This window comes from Pseudomyrmex gracilis, unplaced genomic scaffold (assembly GCF_002006095.1).
Source record: "Pseudomyrmex gracilis isolate BER0280 unplaced genomic scaffold, ASM200609v1 scaffold_23, whole genome shotgun sequence".
Lineage (NCBI taxonomy): Eukaryota > Metazoa > Arthropoda > Insecta > Hymenoptera > Formicidae > Pseudomyrmex > Pseudomyrmex gracilis.
This window is the reverse complement of record NW_018020607.1, coordinates 561,800-580,734: the sequence shown is the minus strand read 5'-3', so window position 1 is coordinate 580,734 and position 18,935 is coordinate 561,800. Positions and strand designations below refer to the sequence as shown.

At 39.7% G+C, this 18,935-nt stretch overlaps 2 protein-coding genes across 5 annotated transcripts in view; one reads left to right on the top strand and one right to left on the bottom strand.

Moving 5' to 3' along the window:
- LOC109852020 (protein numb) overlaps window positions 1-18,935 on the bottom strand; it is a 47,017-nt gene that overhangs the window by 11,843 nt on the left and 16,239 nt on the right. The window contains exon 2 of one of the 3 annotated variants that reach the window (XM_020422764.1): window positions 14,216-14,267. Coding sequence is in view for 2 of the 3 variants with exons in the window: in XM_020422762.1 (XP_020278351.1) it covers window positions 6,606-6,680 (75 nt within the window). In the remaining variant the exon portion in view is untranslated. Of the gene's footprint in view, window positions 1-6,605; window positions 9,209-14,215; window positions 14,268-18,935 lie in introns of those variants that run through there. The other 2 variants (XM_020422762.1, XM_020422763.1) reach the window with 2 other exon arrangements.
- On the top strand, window positions 15,647-18,880 carry LOC109852021. 2 transcript variants are annotated; one of them, XM_020422766.1, is made up of 7 exons: window positions 15,647-15,741; window positions 15,837-15,995; window positions 16,175-16,381; window positions 16,457-17,252; window positions 17,580-17,762; window positions 18,008-18,280; window positions 18,447-18,880. In XM_020422766.1, the coding sequence occupies exons 1-4, from the start codon at window positions 15,700-15,702 to the stop codon at window positions 16,628-16,630; spliced, it is 582 nt and encodes a 193-aa protein (XP_020278355.1). In that variant the 5' UTR covers window positions 15,647-15,699; the 3' UTR covers window positions 16,631-17,252; window positions 17,580-17,762; window positions 18,008-18,280; window positions 18,447-18,880. The 2 variants fall into 2 exon arrangements, with proteins under 2 accessions (XP_020278355.1, XP_020278354.1); XM_020422765.1 differs by lacking the exons at window positions 15,647-15,741; window positions 15,837-15,995; window positions 16,175-16,381 and having other exon boundaries at window positions 17,142-17,252.

Here is an 18,935-nt window from a genome sequence, read left to right as displayed (position 1 = left end):
TACTTAGTACGGTAATAGGCTTACATCGATGCACTTCAGTAAAACGGTCGCATGTTTCGCGCACGCCGCTCTATTCATCGGCGTTGCACGGGCGTGTATCGCGTCTTTATCAACAACAAGCGATGAGGGAGGAACGACTGGGAGGGCGAACAATGTGAGAGATCACCGTCTGACGACGGTGCTAAATGGCTTTGATCGGACCAAATTAGTCTGCGACGTTGTAAAACGCTGCGCACAGATTTAATTTGACCGAGGCAATACGTTTGAATGCGCGCGCGTATAACTGCCTTCTAATTGAACTCGCAACGGCGAGCGCAGCGCGAATATAATTCGTTTTCTCCGTTAAGTGATTGCGATGATGATTCAACAATTCAACTGCTTCATAGACGACAATGCACGTGAAATAAAAAAATTGAACAAACCAATGTTATTTGCGCTCGGAAATATTATTTAACGCGTCTGCGGTTTTTATAAAAAGACGTGAAGAACGAGTTAAAACGGGAAACCGGAGTAATTTTGCAACCGCACAACGTTATCGATTGTATCACGGGACACGCTTTTGACGGAAGGCCATCTGTGACGTATTTATTTATAAAGAGGATGGAACAAAAACACGGAGTAGGTACAACAGTGAAGAGGTGAGATGAAACGCGCAAAATGTGTTTTAACATGTGTGCGAGAAACAACTCGATGAAGATTTTTTCGAGAAGTGTGCAGCGTATCTCGCGTATGATAATCAGCGGGCGCAACCTTGAGGTGTGAAAGGTGGCAGCGAAGAATGCTCTTGCGTATTATACGCGCGAGTAGCGCGCGCGCATGACAAAACGTAGGCAGACAGAGCTCTCTCGCATAGTAATTTTATGGTTCCCGCTCTCATGGAAACCAGAATTTGCATACGCATTTGCAATTCCAGTAATAAGTATATTTCTTTTTTTTTTTTAAATCGAGAAATATAACATTGTGTTTACAGACATGTGTAATGAACTTTTCATAAATTTTATTACTTCAAGAGAGAGACCGCGCAAAAATGTCGCCCGTAGAGCAACGTGCAATTTTGCTGTGTACGTTGCAAAATATTCCGTTAATTAATTGATCATTACCTCGTCCATTGCGTCGTTGCTTTCCACTATTGCTGTCTTTGATTATTTTTTAGTAACAAATATGATAAATAATGAAGGCTTTGCAAAAGTGACATTAAATTAGAAGGAAAAAAGCTAAATAAAGAACGCTGATTATTTTTGTGCAAAGTTATTTGTGATCTGTTCTTTCTTTTATTTTAATTAAATTTTTTTATTTTAATTTAATCTTATTATTATTTTTAGGTATTATATTGTACTATATGTATCTTCTTCCTTTGTTGGCGCGCAATAAAGTTATTATTATTATTATTATATGCACAACGTAACGTCATTTGCAGCGTATCGTCGAAGAATGGCTCACAGGAATAACTCGATAAACGAAACCAGAACCGTGGCGACGAGAGAGCGTTGCTGCAACATTATGACACGTGCACTATAATCGTGCACCTTGTGAAAGCTCATCCATTATAAAAAAAAAAAAAAATACACGAATGTACATAAAAGCGTCAAACGCTGGCAGATGGATTGAGGGAACGATGCCAAAGTAGCGCAAGTTCTATAAATTGTTTTGCGACATTTTTTCTCACAGTAAGAAACTCTCCCGAGAAACTAATCGGCGCAGGACAATGAGGGTTGGTTTTTGATCGTCAGGCGCTCGTGCGAACTCCGAAACACTTTCGTACACGCGGGTTGATTGCGATCCAAAAAAACGCCCCGAACGAAAATTTTTGGCACACGGCGCGGTCTCTGTTCTTAACCTCAGGACCGAAAGCCAAGAATTTCTGACCAATCTAGAGATGTCGTGACCTAGAAAAAGCCGTGGCGAAAGTCGGCACTCACATTCGTTCGCTTCTATTATTTGATTCGAGTTCGATGACCGTAAAAGTCAAGAATAAAACCGATCGTCGCGGCGATTTCGTAAACAAGATTGTTTTTCTAATAATTGACATGCAATCAGCATAGATGTGCATACGTTACTTCGGTCGGTTGTATTATTTGTGATCGTATGTGTAATGTAATGAAGCGCACTGATACATCAAATTAACGAAGATGATATTTTTCACAAATATTATGTTGCAAAACTTAATTAGAAAAAATGTACCACGCTATTTAAATTCTTTATTTTTCCACAGCGTAATATTGCATTATCTTTGTGACACTTGCAATTTTACGTTTTATCATCTTTTTAATCTGAGCTTTCGTAGCTTTTGTCTTTTCTTGCGCTCTCACGGATTTTCCAGGTCAGAGACGAGATTTATAAAAGCTCTGTTTTCGTAGCATTCTGATAATAAAAAATACAATAAAATGACATGTTGTCTCTTGCAAAAACTCATCATGAAACAAGAGTCGTTGTAAAACTCATATATTTTATTAATAAATATTAATCTACCCGCAGGAGATAGAGACGAGAGATGCGCTAAAGAGACGACGTTTATATAAACTTTAATCAAATAAGTTCTCCGGCTCTTCCGGTTTCAGAAATAAAGCGAGAATACATATATATCTACGTGCCGGGCGTGTACGCGATAATATAATTGCATTTCCGGTGAGATCGTTGTGAGAATCGCAGATAGAAGATGGAAGAAGAACTTAGCCGAGAAGCATTCGAAGTTTATGTGCGACCCAAGGTAGGCCGATTATATGGGAGCCGCATTGTTCGACGTGATGAATAGCTGGAGTTGAGATTACAAAGTGCCCGCGCAGAAGGGGGCTAAATAACGTCAAGAAAATAGAAGAAAGAAGAGGGGGTTTTATAAAGAATATAATAATATACACAAGAGAGAGAGAGAGAGAGAGAGAGAGAGAAAGGTGCGAGATCCAAACATTTTGTAGACGCGCTCGATGATTCAGCTCGACGAGGAAGAACACTTTGATATCGAGGAACGTTTGATGGGCGAAAACCTATAAGAACGCAATTCGCGTGGCTACATATCAGATTCTTCGGAAACGCCTAGTTCACGCATCTCGGGTGCACATCTAACGCCGAGTCCTTTCACCGCGGCAGGTGTCGACGCACGCAATTCGTATCCGAGGAAGGGGGAGACGGATATGCGCACACGCAGAAAAGTGCAGCGCTATAACATTCTGCCGACGCATAAGCTTTCGCGATGTATACACGACATAGAAATGCCAAATGCATACAGAAAACAATTTTTTGCAAGAAAATGAGTTACTAGGAAAAATTTTCTGTGCTCGTTGAAATGTTTTTTTTTTTTTTTTTTGCTTAATAAAGCTTTTTATTAATAAAGCAGGGAATTCTTTTGACATTAAAATCATAAAAGTATCGATCAATTTTATTGAAGAAAAAAGCATAAAATATACAATATTTATAATTATATAAATATAAAAATTTTTTTTAGAAGAAAGCTTTTTAAACGAATTAAAATGAGCGAATCGTTTTATTTCTATATTGAGCGTGAAGAGCGGCGATAATAGAGCGTTACATGCGAGCAAAATCATTGAATTGTTTGAGGTGTAAATTTCTTCAAGCAGCAAATTGAGCGCTCAGAAGCCTCTCCGTAAATTATAGCATTTATACAATCGCAGAAGAGACTCTCGAGTAGTCGACATTTTAAGCGTCTCCCAACAGCTTCTGGATGTCTTTTGCCTCACCGTGACGGGATCGTTGCGCGCGGCACCAGTTATCCTTGAGTTCGATCCCCTCGGTCCTCGATTGGGCCCGCGAGTGTGCGTGAACCGCGGGCGTGAATGCAACGCGCGGACTCTCATGTGTGAGATTAGATTTATGTGCGTAACGCAATTCGAATGTAATCGCCGTATACGCGGCCGATTGATCGATCGGTCAGTCATCTATGTAATTTATGCGTAACTTCTCCTACGAAATATCTTAAAGCAGTCATTTCGGTCTTTCAATCAAATGTGCAAACTACCGATCTTGTTTGTTCGAAATTATTTCGTGGAATTTAAACCGTGACTCTCGTTAAAGAATGTTAATTTAATATATATTTAATGAGCGATACACACAAGCGTGTGTTACGTAAGCGTTCTCGTACGTAGTCTTAAAGCAACACCTTTCGACTTGGAGTTATTATTCATTTCCTTGCTTTGCGTGCGCGCACGTGTGTGTAGAGAGAAGGTTAAATATTTTACATACATCTAATCAAATATTATATTGACATAGACCGAACGTACTACGGTATTTTTCTTTTATCCGCGCTATCGCGCTTCAAAATAACTGCTTATACCAATCTCTCTCGAGGTATCGATTTATTCTAAGAGAAGCGAATCGCCTGTACGTTTCGAGACGGTGTTGAATAAATGTATAAAAACAAAAACGGAGAAGAAAATATTCGTCGCGACTTTGAAATCGAATGTCGCACCGTCTTCACCTCACGACGACGGAAGGAAAACGAAATTTTCACCGTCTCGACGTAATCGAGCAATTTCGCCAATTAGAACGCGTAACGAATATCGCGTAATTAAGTTGCGCGACGAAGTTAAGGAAAGCTGGCGCGACAGCCATTTCTATGACTTCCCCGATGCCGAGACTTTTAAACTATTCCGCTTGCTTTTCTGCGGGATTAAATACCAACGAGACAGCAACGCAAAAGCTCTCGCTCTCGCTCTCTCTCTTTCTCTCTTTTTCTCTTTCTCCGTCTCTTTTTCACCAGGAGAAAATGAGCGTCTCGCCTCGGAAGACTAGCGTTTGTTTACTTATTCCGTGTAGTTGTAAAAAGGACCGCTTGCGCTTGTAAAATAAATCCGTGATGTTTGCTTTTTAAGAAACAAACTTTGTCAACGTTAATAAATCACATCATCTTTTTTTCCGTTTTGCTCCGTGCAAGCGGTTTTTTTTTTTTGCAACCGAGCCACGTTGTGGTATTCAGTGGCGCGGACGAGCCGAACGTACTGACACGTGCTGGCCGAGCAAAGGTCATTGAAACACGAGCGCCAACCGCACCTCGCGTTGTCATCGGCGTTTTCGCTGTTAAAACCCCGTCACGCGTGAGATATGTCATTCGCGGTGTGTGCGAAATGAGGATTTGTACGGGCTTATATAATTCGCATTGGCGATAATCTCGATGCCGAGGATTTGCGTCAGGACTTCACTGTGTGAGAATTGCGATTGTCACGGAAATCGAATTCTCACGAACCGCCGTCCGTGGCGTTCGTTGCAATGATGACACGAAACGTCCGGCGTAATGCAAAGCGTGTTACATTAGTCATGCTACGACCGGTCCGAGTGTGACGTCATGTCCAGATAAATGAAATATCTTCGTACGTAAATATCTGACGCGCGCGCACGCGGTCAGCAATAATAAACGAATTTTCAACGACGTAATTTTTACAAGATAAACTAAAGTATTTTAACTGTCTTTGTGTTTTTATCTCGCGAGCTAAACAAAACAACGTTTTTCGCGATAAAAGAAATAATGTGTCGACAATATTCAAATAATTAACAAAAAAGCTCTCAACTGAAAAGATTTTTAATACTTTACACTTTTTTCTTTGTTGGAATAAGATTCTATTTAGAACATTTCTGTAATTTGAAATAAGAAATCCGTCATGATCCGTTTTAACGGATTTGGTTGTTCCAATGTGTGAGCGGCGATGTTATTCACAATATCGAAGAGCTGAGAGATTTACGAGAAAATGAAATGAGAAATACGCACAAGAGAGAGAGAAGGGAGAAGGGCGAGGGTGCGCCGGGGGTGAGAAATAGAAGTAATAAGAAGAGCAAACCGTCATTTCCGACGGCTGCAAATCCCGGGCTTTATGAAGCGTGGAATGAAACGTGTCCCTTCACGAGTCCGTCGCAAAACACTCGGGAGGAAAAACGTTAATGGTTATACCACGACGGTGACGCGCGATTTATGATTTACCGCTTATGTGGATTTTTTTTATTATTATTATCATAACGATGACAGCAGCGTGGACACACATTTTAAACCGGAAGATTATTGCTCTTTCTTGTTGTTCGCGCTGGACACAAATTTGCATTATAATTTCCAGCTGCGAGCATTTCACTTTTCAACCAGCTGTTTAATATTTCAGCTAATATTTACCCCAACGACTGCAAACGTTACACATCTTTGAAACGCAAACACAGGATGGTAAAAATTATGTGTAAAAATAAATCTCAAATGTTGAACAAACTTTGTTTTACATGATGGTTTGTTTTCCAAAAAAAAATATTTTTGACAGTCCGGTTCAACTTCTTTCATTTTGCTTCAACTAAAATTGAAAATTGAATGTTTGTGTGTTAAATATTTTAATATTAAATATTGTTTGTTTTCACTCTCTTATTTACACACGTTTTACAATGCGAGTGTAAATCAGCAAGAGAGATGCCAAGGAATGTCGTTGACGGACATTGACGTCAAGCCTTGATGCATTCCGTGCGAAAACGTTCTATGGGCGCAATACCATATATTCAGGCCGTCACGCGTGAACGACAGGCTCGTCTCTTATCGCAAAATATACCGGCGGTGATATACGGCGGAGACGCGTCTAAGTAACCTCGAATGTTACATTTGACGTAAAAACAACAACTGGCTGACGTACCGAGAGGCGAAGACCGTTTCCAGCATGGCTGGTAGCCCTCTCGAGTGGCTGGTGGGCGGACGGGTGGTTTCCCATTTCTCTCTTGTAACGTCGATGTTTTCACGACGAGCAGTACCGCCACCCGCGTCAAGTATCCAAACACAACGGGCCGTTGGTAGTTTCGCGATTGTCCCTTGGTGCACCATACGCGATACCGATCGCTGTCGTCCGCACTCCGTCACACCTGTGACCTTTTCGGTAGCGCGTGTAATCGCGAAACGAGACGATGAAACAAATCCTCTTCAAGATATATCCGACCGTCTTCTATCGAGAATTTCTTCAAACGCTGTACGTACAGGCTTGTCGATCCGTCAACGGCTGACCTTTCTCAGCCGCTTTCTCTTCGCCGCGAGACGTAGACTCTGGAATCCCGCAGGTGTCTTTATTATTTATCAGCACGTTCGATTCTCTGACGTTACGCCTCCGTCCAAGACTGGCCGTGTCACCGAGTACGTGCCGACGGGGCTTCCCGATCGAACGCAAACGTATCGCGGAACGTCATCGGCTCAATCCTACGCGACATCACACGTTTTCGCACACACACTCTCGATGGCCTCGTCGAGAGCTACGCCTCCTTGTCGCGATCGCGTAACGGGGACTCCGAAAACGCTGAAGCGAAACTCCGTTCTCCGCGTGTGGATCGGTACACTCCGGAGTAATTTTAGTTCGGCACACACAGCAGCCACTGAATGAATACCGCGGTCAGACAGAGCGAGAGAGAAACAGAAAGAGGGAAGAAGAGAGGGCTACTGCTGATGGATGTCGCGGTGCGCGAATGACATGGCGGCGAGATGCTGCCGGCGAGGAAAACGCAGTCGGATGAACGTCAGGGAGACGACTGTTGGCCTCTCCTGTTTCTGCTCCTTTTCGTTTCTCTTCTTCTTCTTCTTCTTCGCGCGTCGTCTTCTTTTTATTTTTTAATCCTCGCGTTCTACCAGCAAACTGGTCCCAAACTGGTCATACGACTTGTCCAACGTCACAGATTCTACCTAGAAGAGTGGGATTCCGATCTCTCTCTCTCTCCGTTTCTGGTCTCTCGCGGTTGAGTCTCTTTTCTCTCTCTCTCTCTCTCTCTCACTCTCTCTCTCTCACTCTCTCTCTCTCTTTCCTCTCACTCCGCTTCCTTCCAGACACCGCGGACACGACGGTGGGGAATCGCGTATATTCCACCGCACACCAGTGTGATCGCACAATGCAGTCGGACTCGCCTTATGCGATGATGAGTCGCGATCTTTCTCTCTCTCTCTCTCTCGTTTTATTTTTAAACGATGACTGCTCCGTGTCCTCAATACGGCTGTCAAGACCGTCGTTGATTTCCGATCTTACTTTTCCCTGTCGCCAAGTAATCGTCGTCTACGTAACGCGAAGACGTTGAAGACGCTTTTCGCCTCAAATTTCTTGAAACGTTACGAAACTGTCGAACTACGTAAAAATTCAATGTCGAACAGGGTTGTCGGACGGACAGGGACTAGAACTGAGGCTGACACTTTGTTCAACTTTCACGAATCCGATATCCGGAACGGACCTTTTCTATTAAAGCAGAGTGTCCCGTGATGTGGCACACTTTTAATTAAACGAACTTCACACACACGTTGGCCGCGTTAATGCGTCAATTAATCCAGTCACGAGACTTCGGTGGCACTTTATGAACTTGTTTCCTCGCGAATTTATTTATCGCCTCTTCCGCAGTTTAATCGATACAATATTTTCCTAATCCGAGTCAAATCGGAAGCGCTGCCCTCGGTTTTTTTGTCTTAACAGTTGAGCACTTCCACGAGCCAATTAACCCGAAGGAAACAGGTTGATCTCTTCCATCCGTTGTCTTTTATTTCGTACGTTGTTTTTTTATATTTCTTCTTCTTTTTGCCGTGTATACTCGTTTATCACCGACGCAAGAAGCTCACGCGCGGCACCACTTTGCGACAGCGGATTTCCCCGTGGAAGAGAGACATTTGTCGCAAAGTATATAATGCGATTATCCGCGAGCTCGTTTAGCGTGCGCCAACTAATGGAGCTACACGGCTACGCGCGATGCCAGTTCCCACGTTTTTCCGTTAGCGCCGTCATCGTCACGCTCAGCTACTTCCGGCGACCCCACCGGAACTCAAAGTAGTTGGCTCGATCTTTCACAGAGAATCCGACTTGTCAAATGCAGATTCGAATTACTCACGACAAAGCACCTATCACTTATTTTTTTTACTCGAGGTGAGTAAGAATTTACTCTTAATGAAGAAAGGGATGAAAGGACACGACTGCACGACACATACGACGCAAAGTGAAGTTCAACGAATCGTCGTAACTTGCGAAAAGGCTGTTTAAAATTCCACAAAATAGAACCACTTAACCTCAATAAACACTCCGATGGAAATGGAATTATCTGATAATTCACTGAATGATGACAGCGCGTCGGCTTTCAAATAAAGGCTCAACGTTTCTACGATGAGCGCGCCATCTGGTCAACACCTCGCCCAGGTAATATACAGGTAGATACGAGTCAACGATGTTGTAATTTTATTAAAATCCGAGGTATGAATCGAGCACTTGTCTGCGAGGTTTAGATCTGAAGGGTACGCGCCGTCACGCAGTTCGCACTTTGGAAGACAACACACGACACGCCATTTCTGACTTTCACCAGACGATATGTGGTACGAGAGAAGATTCGTTCGACGGTGTACCTCTGGGCCTAATGCGGCCAGGTCTGCTCAACGGATATACGACAACCCCCCCTTGAGAGCTTCCAGACACGAATGCCGAGGGTCTAACAGGCCCAGGTCGCTCCATCCCACTTTGCCGTTTGTCAGGGATAGATACAGAACCGAAAGGCCCCACTATCTTTTGAGACATGTCCATGTCTGATTTGTTGATATTTTCTTTCAACAAGTCATTAAAAAATCGTCTGGCAGAGTACAATAAGGAAATCTTAATACGTATAAGTTTTTGTGTAGATTTTTTATTTAAAAAACCGAATGTTCTCCTGTTTCTCTCGATATTTTTGTAGTTTTACGCATTTTATTTTTTTGTCAGATATTTTTCAGGTGTAATAAAATTTTCTTTCGAATAGAATAAATTTATAAATGTTATAAAATTGTGTTACACACTACTGTGTTTTATTTTATTGTGCAATACGAAGAGAAGTCACAGAGAGAGAGAGAGAGAAATTAGCTTTCCTTCTAAAACTTATATCTCTGTAGATACTTCACAAGTGTATCGATAAATACACAAAATGTTGCACACATTACACGTAGATAAAATTTTACACAAACTTCCAGGAGCGTGTAAAGTACACGAGAAACCCGGATCGAAGCCAGTCGAATAAGAGTCAATTTTTCTCTCCTCTTCTCACCAACGCGAATGCCCCGAGTCAGACTCAGGTTGCTTCCTTTTCCCTCTCTCGATGGATCTCAGGGATATGTCTAGCGTCAACGGCACCCTCGATCGTCGCCTTTCTCGGTTCGATGACGCGAAACCGGTTTTTCACGCAATTACGATCATCGGGGAACGATTCGAGTCTCGGGTTCTCGAGCTTCGGATCGGAGAAATTTGTATCGACGACGAAACTGAAAATCGACGTCGCGATTTTGACGTCAAATCATCCGAACGCAGGTGACGGAAAGTTCGCGTCGGGTCATTCGAAGGCGAAGAGGCCGGGGTGGATACGCGAAGTTTACGGCGGTGAGAGAAGCAGCTGCTACAGCAAATGCTCGTACATCTGCTTGAGACACGACCCGGAGAGACTTACCGTGAAGTTCGAAGCGTCTCTCTTTCTCTCACTTCGATCGGAACGATCTCTCGTCGAGAGCAGAATCGTTTTTTCATTTTGAAATGCGATGAAAACTATCCGGAAATTATAGCAATTGCTAAAACACTTAATTCTTTTTAATATCTACGAGAGTGCGTAACAATTTTTTAAATAGAAAGACGCAAAAATATTATTTTTACAAGTCTTCTATTACGGAAGCTGCGCTGCAAAGACTTTTAAAAAGGCAAATCTCTGCAGTAAATTACAGTGAGTGAAAAACTAAACGCGCGGTTTAGATTTTAATTAAGCGCGAGAGGTAACATTTAACGGAGCTGAAAGTTCTCAATGGGACGTGTGCATTTTCTCTCCAAGCAGCTGCGAATCGTGGATTTACTTTCCGCGTTTAAGAGCGCGCGACATAGATGACGAAAGAAACTCAACATCTGCCTTTGCTCTCCTACGTGCTCTCCCGAATCGTAAGCCAAACACGAGCGTTAAATGCAGGAAGTTAGTTCTCGTGGCTCCCAACACGTTTAATAAACATGCGGCTGCAGCGGCTCTTTAAAAACTTCTGCACTCTCATTAAAATTGTCAATAAAATGTAAATTTCTATCACAAATCAACAATGCGATAAGCATAAAATTACGGAGAATATAGTGAGAGCAGAGCATATCGAAATATTTAAACATTGTTTTATTACAATATAATTACATAAATGCGAGAATTTATTTTTGTCACTAACAAGGAAATAATTCGATAAAAATTTGAACATTTCAAGTGTCTCCCAATACTTTTTATAATTTACTCTTATGACGCACGGCCTTGCCCCTTTTTTCCGTTTTAGTAGAAATCATCACGATCGCTCGGAAAGAAGGTCCCCGTAATCGACAATCGCAGCCCCAGCTGCGAGTATTTCGGTCGGATTGTTTTCACGTTACGCACAGAGGGTTTCACAATACGCGTCGTTGCAGAATGTGCCGGGGTGTCGTGCGTGAGCACAGGTGTAAAGAGTAACGAACGGCATAGGTGCACTTGCGTCTCGCAAACGAAGGGTGACTCCCAACATCCTTCTCTCCGTGAGAGAACTTTTGCGACGACATAGCCGTTACTATTTGACTCTCTTCGCGGTAACCCTTCAGAGTTGTGTACCTCTTTAAAAGAGATCTGATGTTCATTAAATGGACGTACATTATAAGATTAAATCTAATTAAATAATATAAAAAATAGCTCTTGCTCGTTTTTGGCCTTTTGATTATTTATTAGACTAACGCAAAAATTTATTTATTAACATATTAAATAAATAACAAAGAAATACATTTATTCAACAAATAACAACATTTAATATTGTCCGTTAACACAAGACTTGTTAGGACTGTTGACACACACACACGCAGTCGCTCTTAATGAACAGCGTGCTCGTGTATTTACAGCACCAATGTTTCTTCTGTTGTGTCGACGATCTACACGTACGGAATACGCGTCTCTCTTGATTCTCTCTCGCACGTGCGTTTCTACGGACGCGCCATATGGCCGCGACAAAACCACATGCCGGTATATTCCCAGGCATCGAGTTGGCAGGTACCGACAATGTGGCATGTGTGTTTCAATACGTGCCATGCTTCATTGCCGGAGAATTTCGTAAGCGTAATTATCGCGGAGGTGTAATTAATCAAGGCAGCGGTGCAGCTTCTAAGCGCAGGATTCGCAAACAACGCGAGACGACGCGAGGTACAACACTACGAGGATCTCGCGCATTGAAATTTCAGATATTTGTGTTGCAAGAATATTCAAAGTAAGTATATAATATAATTCACGCGAATGTGGCGATCAAAACTATTTTTTCTGAGAAAAAACTTTGTAAGAAAAATTATTTCCGCCTCAAAATTGCGTCAAAATTTCGCGATTGTAACGTCAATCTTATAGATGTCAAATCGGACGGACATGCGTTTCACGTGAAATGCGAATTAATATCGGAGAAGCGCGAGATTGAGGCAAACCACAGCAGCGCGATACGCGTAATCCCCAGAGATGCGCTCCCAATTAAAATTTATTCATTACGGGCACGCGTACCGCTAACTAGATATGGGAGCGAATGTCCGATGCGTTCGTTGATTGCGATACGGAACTTCATTTTTTGCGACAATTACAATGTCGCAATTTGTAGACCAGAAAATTAGGTCAAAAAACGGTAAATTGTTTAAGTTTTAGAAGTGACTTTTTCTTCACATAAAAACATCAAATATTTTGTGATGTAATATTGATTTTTCTCTTGAAAAATAATTTATATCAGACGCCTAACACAACTTTCATTAGAATATTAATTACGCGACAATGCTTATGTAAATGTCATAATGCCGTAGAGGTCTGATGAAGAAGTTGCTCTTGCAAACTGAAGAGAATTCCTTATCCGTGCCGCAGCAGTCTGTAAATTATACAACGGAATAACGAGGCTTCATCCATTCTAACTGTCTGGTTCCCTTTGTTTCGAGCACGGCAGCTTCGCCGGTTAAAAGATTGCACGCTAATGAGCACTTCTTCTACCGTTACTCGCTTCTTGCTGCGAATCACCTGTGATTCAGCGAATTGAGCATGACGCAAACTTGTCCGAGCGTTGTCCGGTGGAAAGTTATTCCGAAACGGAGTCTCTTCGTGAGAATCAACGATTATTATCGGAACCGGCCGACAGTTTCGATTGCCGCTTATCACGAAGAGACGGAAGAGAAATCGAAGCTGAACTGCTATTAAATAAATTCTTCTGATTTATTGCTTCTTCCTCTGAGCTCGAACTATTTTCTCTTATCTGTAACTGCCCTCCCAAAATACAGGAGAACCTGTCATGGGAAGTTCCCGAGTCAAGGTCCGGTAGGCCGCCCTTTCTTTTTCGGTGTCAGACAATATAAGTGCTCTGCGCAACAATAGAGCGCTATGACAAGTATTGTGCACGCGAGGAACTAAATGAGTATATACACGCGCTTTAATCGGTGACGTGAAATCGTTCTCCGCGGGCAATTAACGAAGCATGACATTTCGTCATTGGCGCGTCAACGTTAAACGCTCGATCGATTAGACAAACTCAGAGCCCGTTTCAATATAAGCGTTCGATTCGTGGACACTCGATAGTCGGCAAGGATAACGGACGGCTAGCTTCGGCGAACGAATTCTGTGAGCCCGAAGTGCGCTTTACGTGACACGTTTCCCCGTTTAATTTCAGCCGAAGTTATTGGACTTCGTGCCGACGCTTTAATCAACGGCATCGATCCGTCACCTTACTTAACAACAAAGCCGTCAAAAAAAAACTGCGGCATTATACACTGTTGTTTTTACTCGTAATACATAAAATAGAAAATTAATGAGAAGATAAAATTAATTTTTTCTTATTATTTTTCTTATTACTGAAAATTTTATAATTTATAGTGGTCTTATAACACAAATGCAATTAAAATGTGAAAATGATAAAAAGGCGTTTCTTCACAAACTTCTATAAAAACTTTTTTAAATATGTTTATCTATATATTCTTTTACATACACACGTGTATTATTTTTTCTCTCACACATGCACAATGTTTTATTATTTCTAACTTACCCCTGTGACAGCGAGACCTCATAATTTCGTACAAAGAATATATGCGAACACATGACATTGATATTCCGGAAATGAATCAAAACGCACGTGAACAGATGTTATGTGTAGATTTTTTTTACGTATTTTCTTTTTTCATCTTGCATTTATATCTTCGCAGAAAAATAAATGGTTGAAATTGAATCAACAAAAAAAGAGTACGTGTAAACAAATGTGTTATTGTAGTGTAATTACAAATAATTCGAAACTCACCGAAAATTTATCGCTCACTCCAGCCCAAAGAGAGGAATTTACACTTTTTTTTCTGAAAAAAAACAAAAGTACATTAAACACATGAAAAATTATACACTTGCAATGTAATTGAATAGTGCTTTTGTGACATTTAAATGTACAAAAAAGTATCACGCAATTAATGCGATTCTTTTTTATGAAAATAATTTATATAATAGATGTGACGGTACGCGCACTTTATCGTTTTGTCAAAATTTTATCATACGCACTTAATTTAATAGCAATCCGAGCGATTTATTGCGCCGACATTTGTGAATGAAAAAGAGAAGAGGATAAATAAAGAAAGTTTGATTTATATAACCAAAATTTCGACAATTATCCGACCAACTCGTCAGAGAAAACTTCGTAATTGGAGTCTCGTGAACTTTTCAACATGCTACGAGGTACTTTATTTGATGTTAACATTTAATACTCTCTTTTACTGCCAATTACATTTACGTTAAAAAAACTGACAATTTTATTTATATATTATAATATTGTTTATACACCAAATAAAATAAAAACCATATAAAATTCTGAGATTCTAGTTTCCTACAATTTTTGTAACTTATGTTTTTTGTTTAAAATAAAGGCAGAAGATACATTTATAACAAAATAGTTGTGTATATTTATAATCCAATGTCAAGTTGGAAGTTCATTTTTCACGAAAGACGTTGTTTACGCAGACATAAGCTGCTAATTGTGCTCAAGTTTGCGCGCGTGCGCGCGCGCAAATGACGTTCCGCAGAAAATTGAAGTCGCGTCTGTACCATAATACACTTTCACAGAGAAAGAAAAAGAAAAATATGTATTCTCATCAAATTGATTCCGTAACACGACTCCCAGACGAAGGAGACTCGGCGATTCGTTATAAAGAAATCCCCGAGACTACTCGAACGTCTACATAAAAATGTGCACGGCACTTTATATCGAGCGAGACCGTTCCCACGACACCCCGTGCCGCTTCTTCTATGGGAATATTTTATAGGGGTGAATTTGTATGTGCGAACGCACTTGTGTGCGTGTACGTACATATGTTACGTGCGCCACACACGCGCGCGAGATGTAGTTCTAACGGTAATCAGCGTGCCCGCACTCTCTTCTGTGTGACATATTGATCCCGATGACGCGTTTCGCTTTCAATATAATACCGGCCTAATTAAATAAACGTATCGATACAGTATCAATGTAATAAATGAGGTTTCACAGATATAAACTTGAGCAATTTTGCACGAATTTTTTTATATTTTCATCCGATAATGAAAAGTATATACCTCGCTCTCGATATTATCGTTTTTTTATGGTTAAAATATAATCGCTTATTGGTACAAGTGGTCACATGTACGTTTATTTGCACATTTCGGAGATGTGGAAGATAAGTGTGTTATATAAGCTCAACTTTTACCGCAAAGAAATACCGTTGTGAGGAATCGCTTCGAGAGGCAATACAGCAGAGACAAAAGAGAATGTTGAAATTCACAATTGTCATTATTGCTACGCTGGTTTTTGTAAGTATCTTTCGTAATGGAAATAATATATTAAATTATTAGAGTTTGTTCTTGTATTTGTTTTGTTTTGTATTTAATCGAAGACCAACTTGTAGCATAAAGTAAACGCGCTGAACGAGGATGAAAGAGATCAGATGAAATTTACGATTTTGCAAGCGAAGAATCGTGCGTTTGATCAGGTACAAGGAATTAAAGCTTTAGCGACTACTGAAAACGCAAACTTTATTGCCGATGTGAATGAAGTGGTGCTGAAGGTACGTGTTATATAACTTACATATAAGTTAACAATAACATCGATAAATTACTACTAAAAAATAGTATTTTTTAGTAGTTGACAATGAAATGTCAGAAAAGATATTAAATGTACTCGTTAAGATACTTTTTTTTGGTTTAACATTCCGTAAAATGTATTTGCTTAAAAATTTCGTTGAAGTCTTTAAGCGATATGGAAGCATTGAGAAAAGAATTTGACACACAAAGTGCTTCTTGCGATGTGAAAGATGACATAAACAATAATGCTGTGAAGACTGTTGCGCACTTTCAATCCTGCACGGAAAAAGTAATCAATTATGCCGATGCGGACATGAATTCTCTGGCTTTTGACGGAAGCCTACTGGTGAAAGAAATTGATTACCCTGATGTAAGTAATCTTGTACAGAATTATGTATTTTTTTATATTTTATTTTATTTATTTATTTATTATTTTATTTTCTAGAAACGCACCGAGGAACTATCTCGTCAAGTTGAGGAATATGACGCGAGGTCTTACCAATTCGCCAAGTATCTGCAAAGATTGGAGAAGTGCAAAACTCAATCAAATATGACACGACTTAAGCGCCACATATCTGAGGCTTTAGCCAGCTACAAACGATGCCTTCAAAATAAGTAAATATTCTCCGATTTAACACGCAATTGTAGTTTTTTGGCTATAAAGAAAATGGTTCATATATTTTTATAAAATTACACCACACTAAACAAAAGTTGTCATATTAAAAAAATACTAAAATCTTTTTGTCATATTAAAACAATCAACATTAAAAATATCGAAATAAAAGATGGCATGTTGTCAAAAAAAAAGTTTCTACCGTTTTTTACATTCCTCGACAGCGTCTGCTTGTGATACGGAAGTTATTATGTATACCTTTAGTTTAATATTTGCATAAACAATTGTAGAAATGTAACGATAAACACATTTTTATCGGCGCAACGATCATATAACACAGTAAATCACACAAATAAAATTCACGTTTTCCTGAATAATATGTTTTGCTTATCACTGTCATTTGTCACTTGATTCATCCTAATTAGTAGAATTGCGTCACTGATATAATTTGACATATAATTTGCATACTTTGACATGCGTCGCGTTGGCGATGGATATTTCTTATATAAACTGCGGTTTGGATCACACATGTAGTACTGCCGAAGTCGCTCAGCAGAAGTAGTGCAACAGAATTGGAGCAACAACAATGTCGAAAATGGCGATGAGTTACATCATCCTAGCTGTTTGTGTAAGTATACCGATTTTTTAATCTCTGTTGTATTGTAGTTTCGCGAATCATAAAAATGAGAAAAAAAGTAGAATTCAATCGTTTGTTGAAAATTGTAGTATTTTTCAAAAAGTTGAAGCAAATGATTGCAAAGATAAGCGTGGATTGTTGTGTAATTATTTCCACTGAAGAAAAACCAAGATTTTATTTAACACATTTATTTTATATAATATAAAATATTATGTTTAATAAAAAGAAAGAGAAAATAGAATATTGTTATGTAACATAATTTCACGTATTTGTCGCGCGTATACTTTACATTAATATACATATTGTTTACTTTTTCAGATTACGTACCAAACAGCCCAAGCTGGCACGCTTGATTGGAATAGTCTGTTATCTTTACCGCAAAACCTAGATAAACTTCATAACGTTTTTGAACTTGCACAAAATAGCATAAGTTCATATAGTTCACAATCAGAACAAGCGATCGACCAAACGATTGCTAATATATCTAATGAACGGGACCTAGTAAATATTCAAACATACTATCTATTAAATTATTGTGAAATAAATTATTCTTATCTCTCGTCTTATAATTTGACGACGTAGTGATTACATTGTCTTTCAACATGGAAAGTGTATATGTAATATTATGTAACGTAAGAAAATCAGATAAATTTTTGTTCAAGGAAATAGTCAAATTTTAACAAAGAAAGTTTTATGTACGTTTGTCAACGTACAAAGTATCAATTCTTTTATTTTTATGTTAATAGGTTCAGCAAGACAGGGATTCGTTGCTAAAAAATGCTCAGAATGCCGAGCCGTGCGACAAGTTAAAATATGAGTTAAAAGCGAGTACGGATTCATTGTACGTATCCCTCTATAATTGCGTTTTGAAGGGACTCGCATCGGTCAAGTTGACAAATTCAAACTTTACGCAATTGAGCAATGATTTGTTAAGTACTCTAAACAAAGAATTACCAGAGTTGACGAAATGCGCAAGTAAATCAAATTTGTCGGGCCAACTGTCCTGTCTTGCGAACACCGTAAGTGTTTCGACCGATTTCTGTTTTAATCATCAAATGCGATAATGTGAAATTTTTTAGCGAATGATATAGAACTACAGTTTTGTTTTCTGAAAAATTTTCCTCACGGAACTTACAACACGATTTGCTCGGAAAGAAAATTTGCCTAATTACTATGTTGTTTCAGACGGCAGACGACACCTTTAAACTGGCTCTTTCTTTGCTTAAAACACTTCCGAAAATCTCGGTCGATTATTTAACAGTTCTCCCGAAAACGGCGCTTTGCATTGGACAATCGTTCCCTCAAATCTTCTCAAACACGAGTATTATTGAAGACGCGAAACTGTGCGGTCGTAGTTTAACGCAACCACTAACAACCATCAGCAAAACTGCTTAATCTTTACATGTATTACAATTGTAAGATGAGACGAAGCTTTTACTTTCTCTATTACGTTACGCACCCAATTATGTTATATGTAATTTGAAGCTTGGCAATTAGCTTACCATTATTACACTTCTATATTTGTCTTTTGAACAGAATGTAAATTTAATGCAACTACAAACAATTTATGAATAAAATTGTCACATAAGAGCAAATAACTATGGAATTATACAAGCAGAGTTATGTCGTGAACTTATCGATTTTATTATACAATTCTCTTATTTATATTTTTTA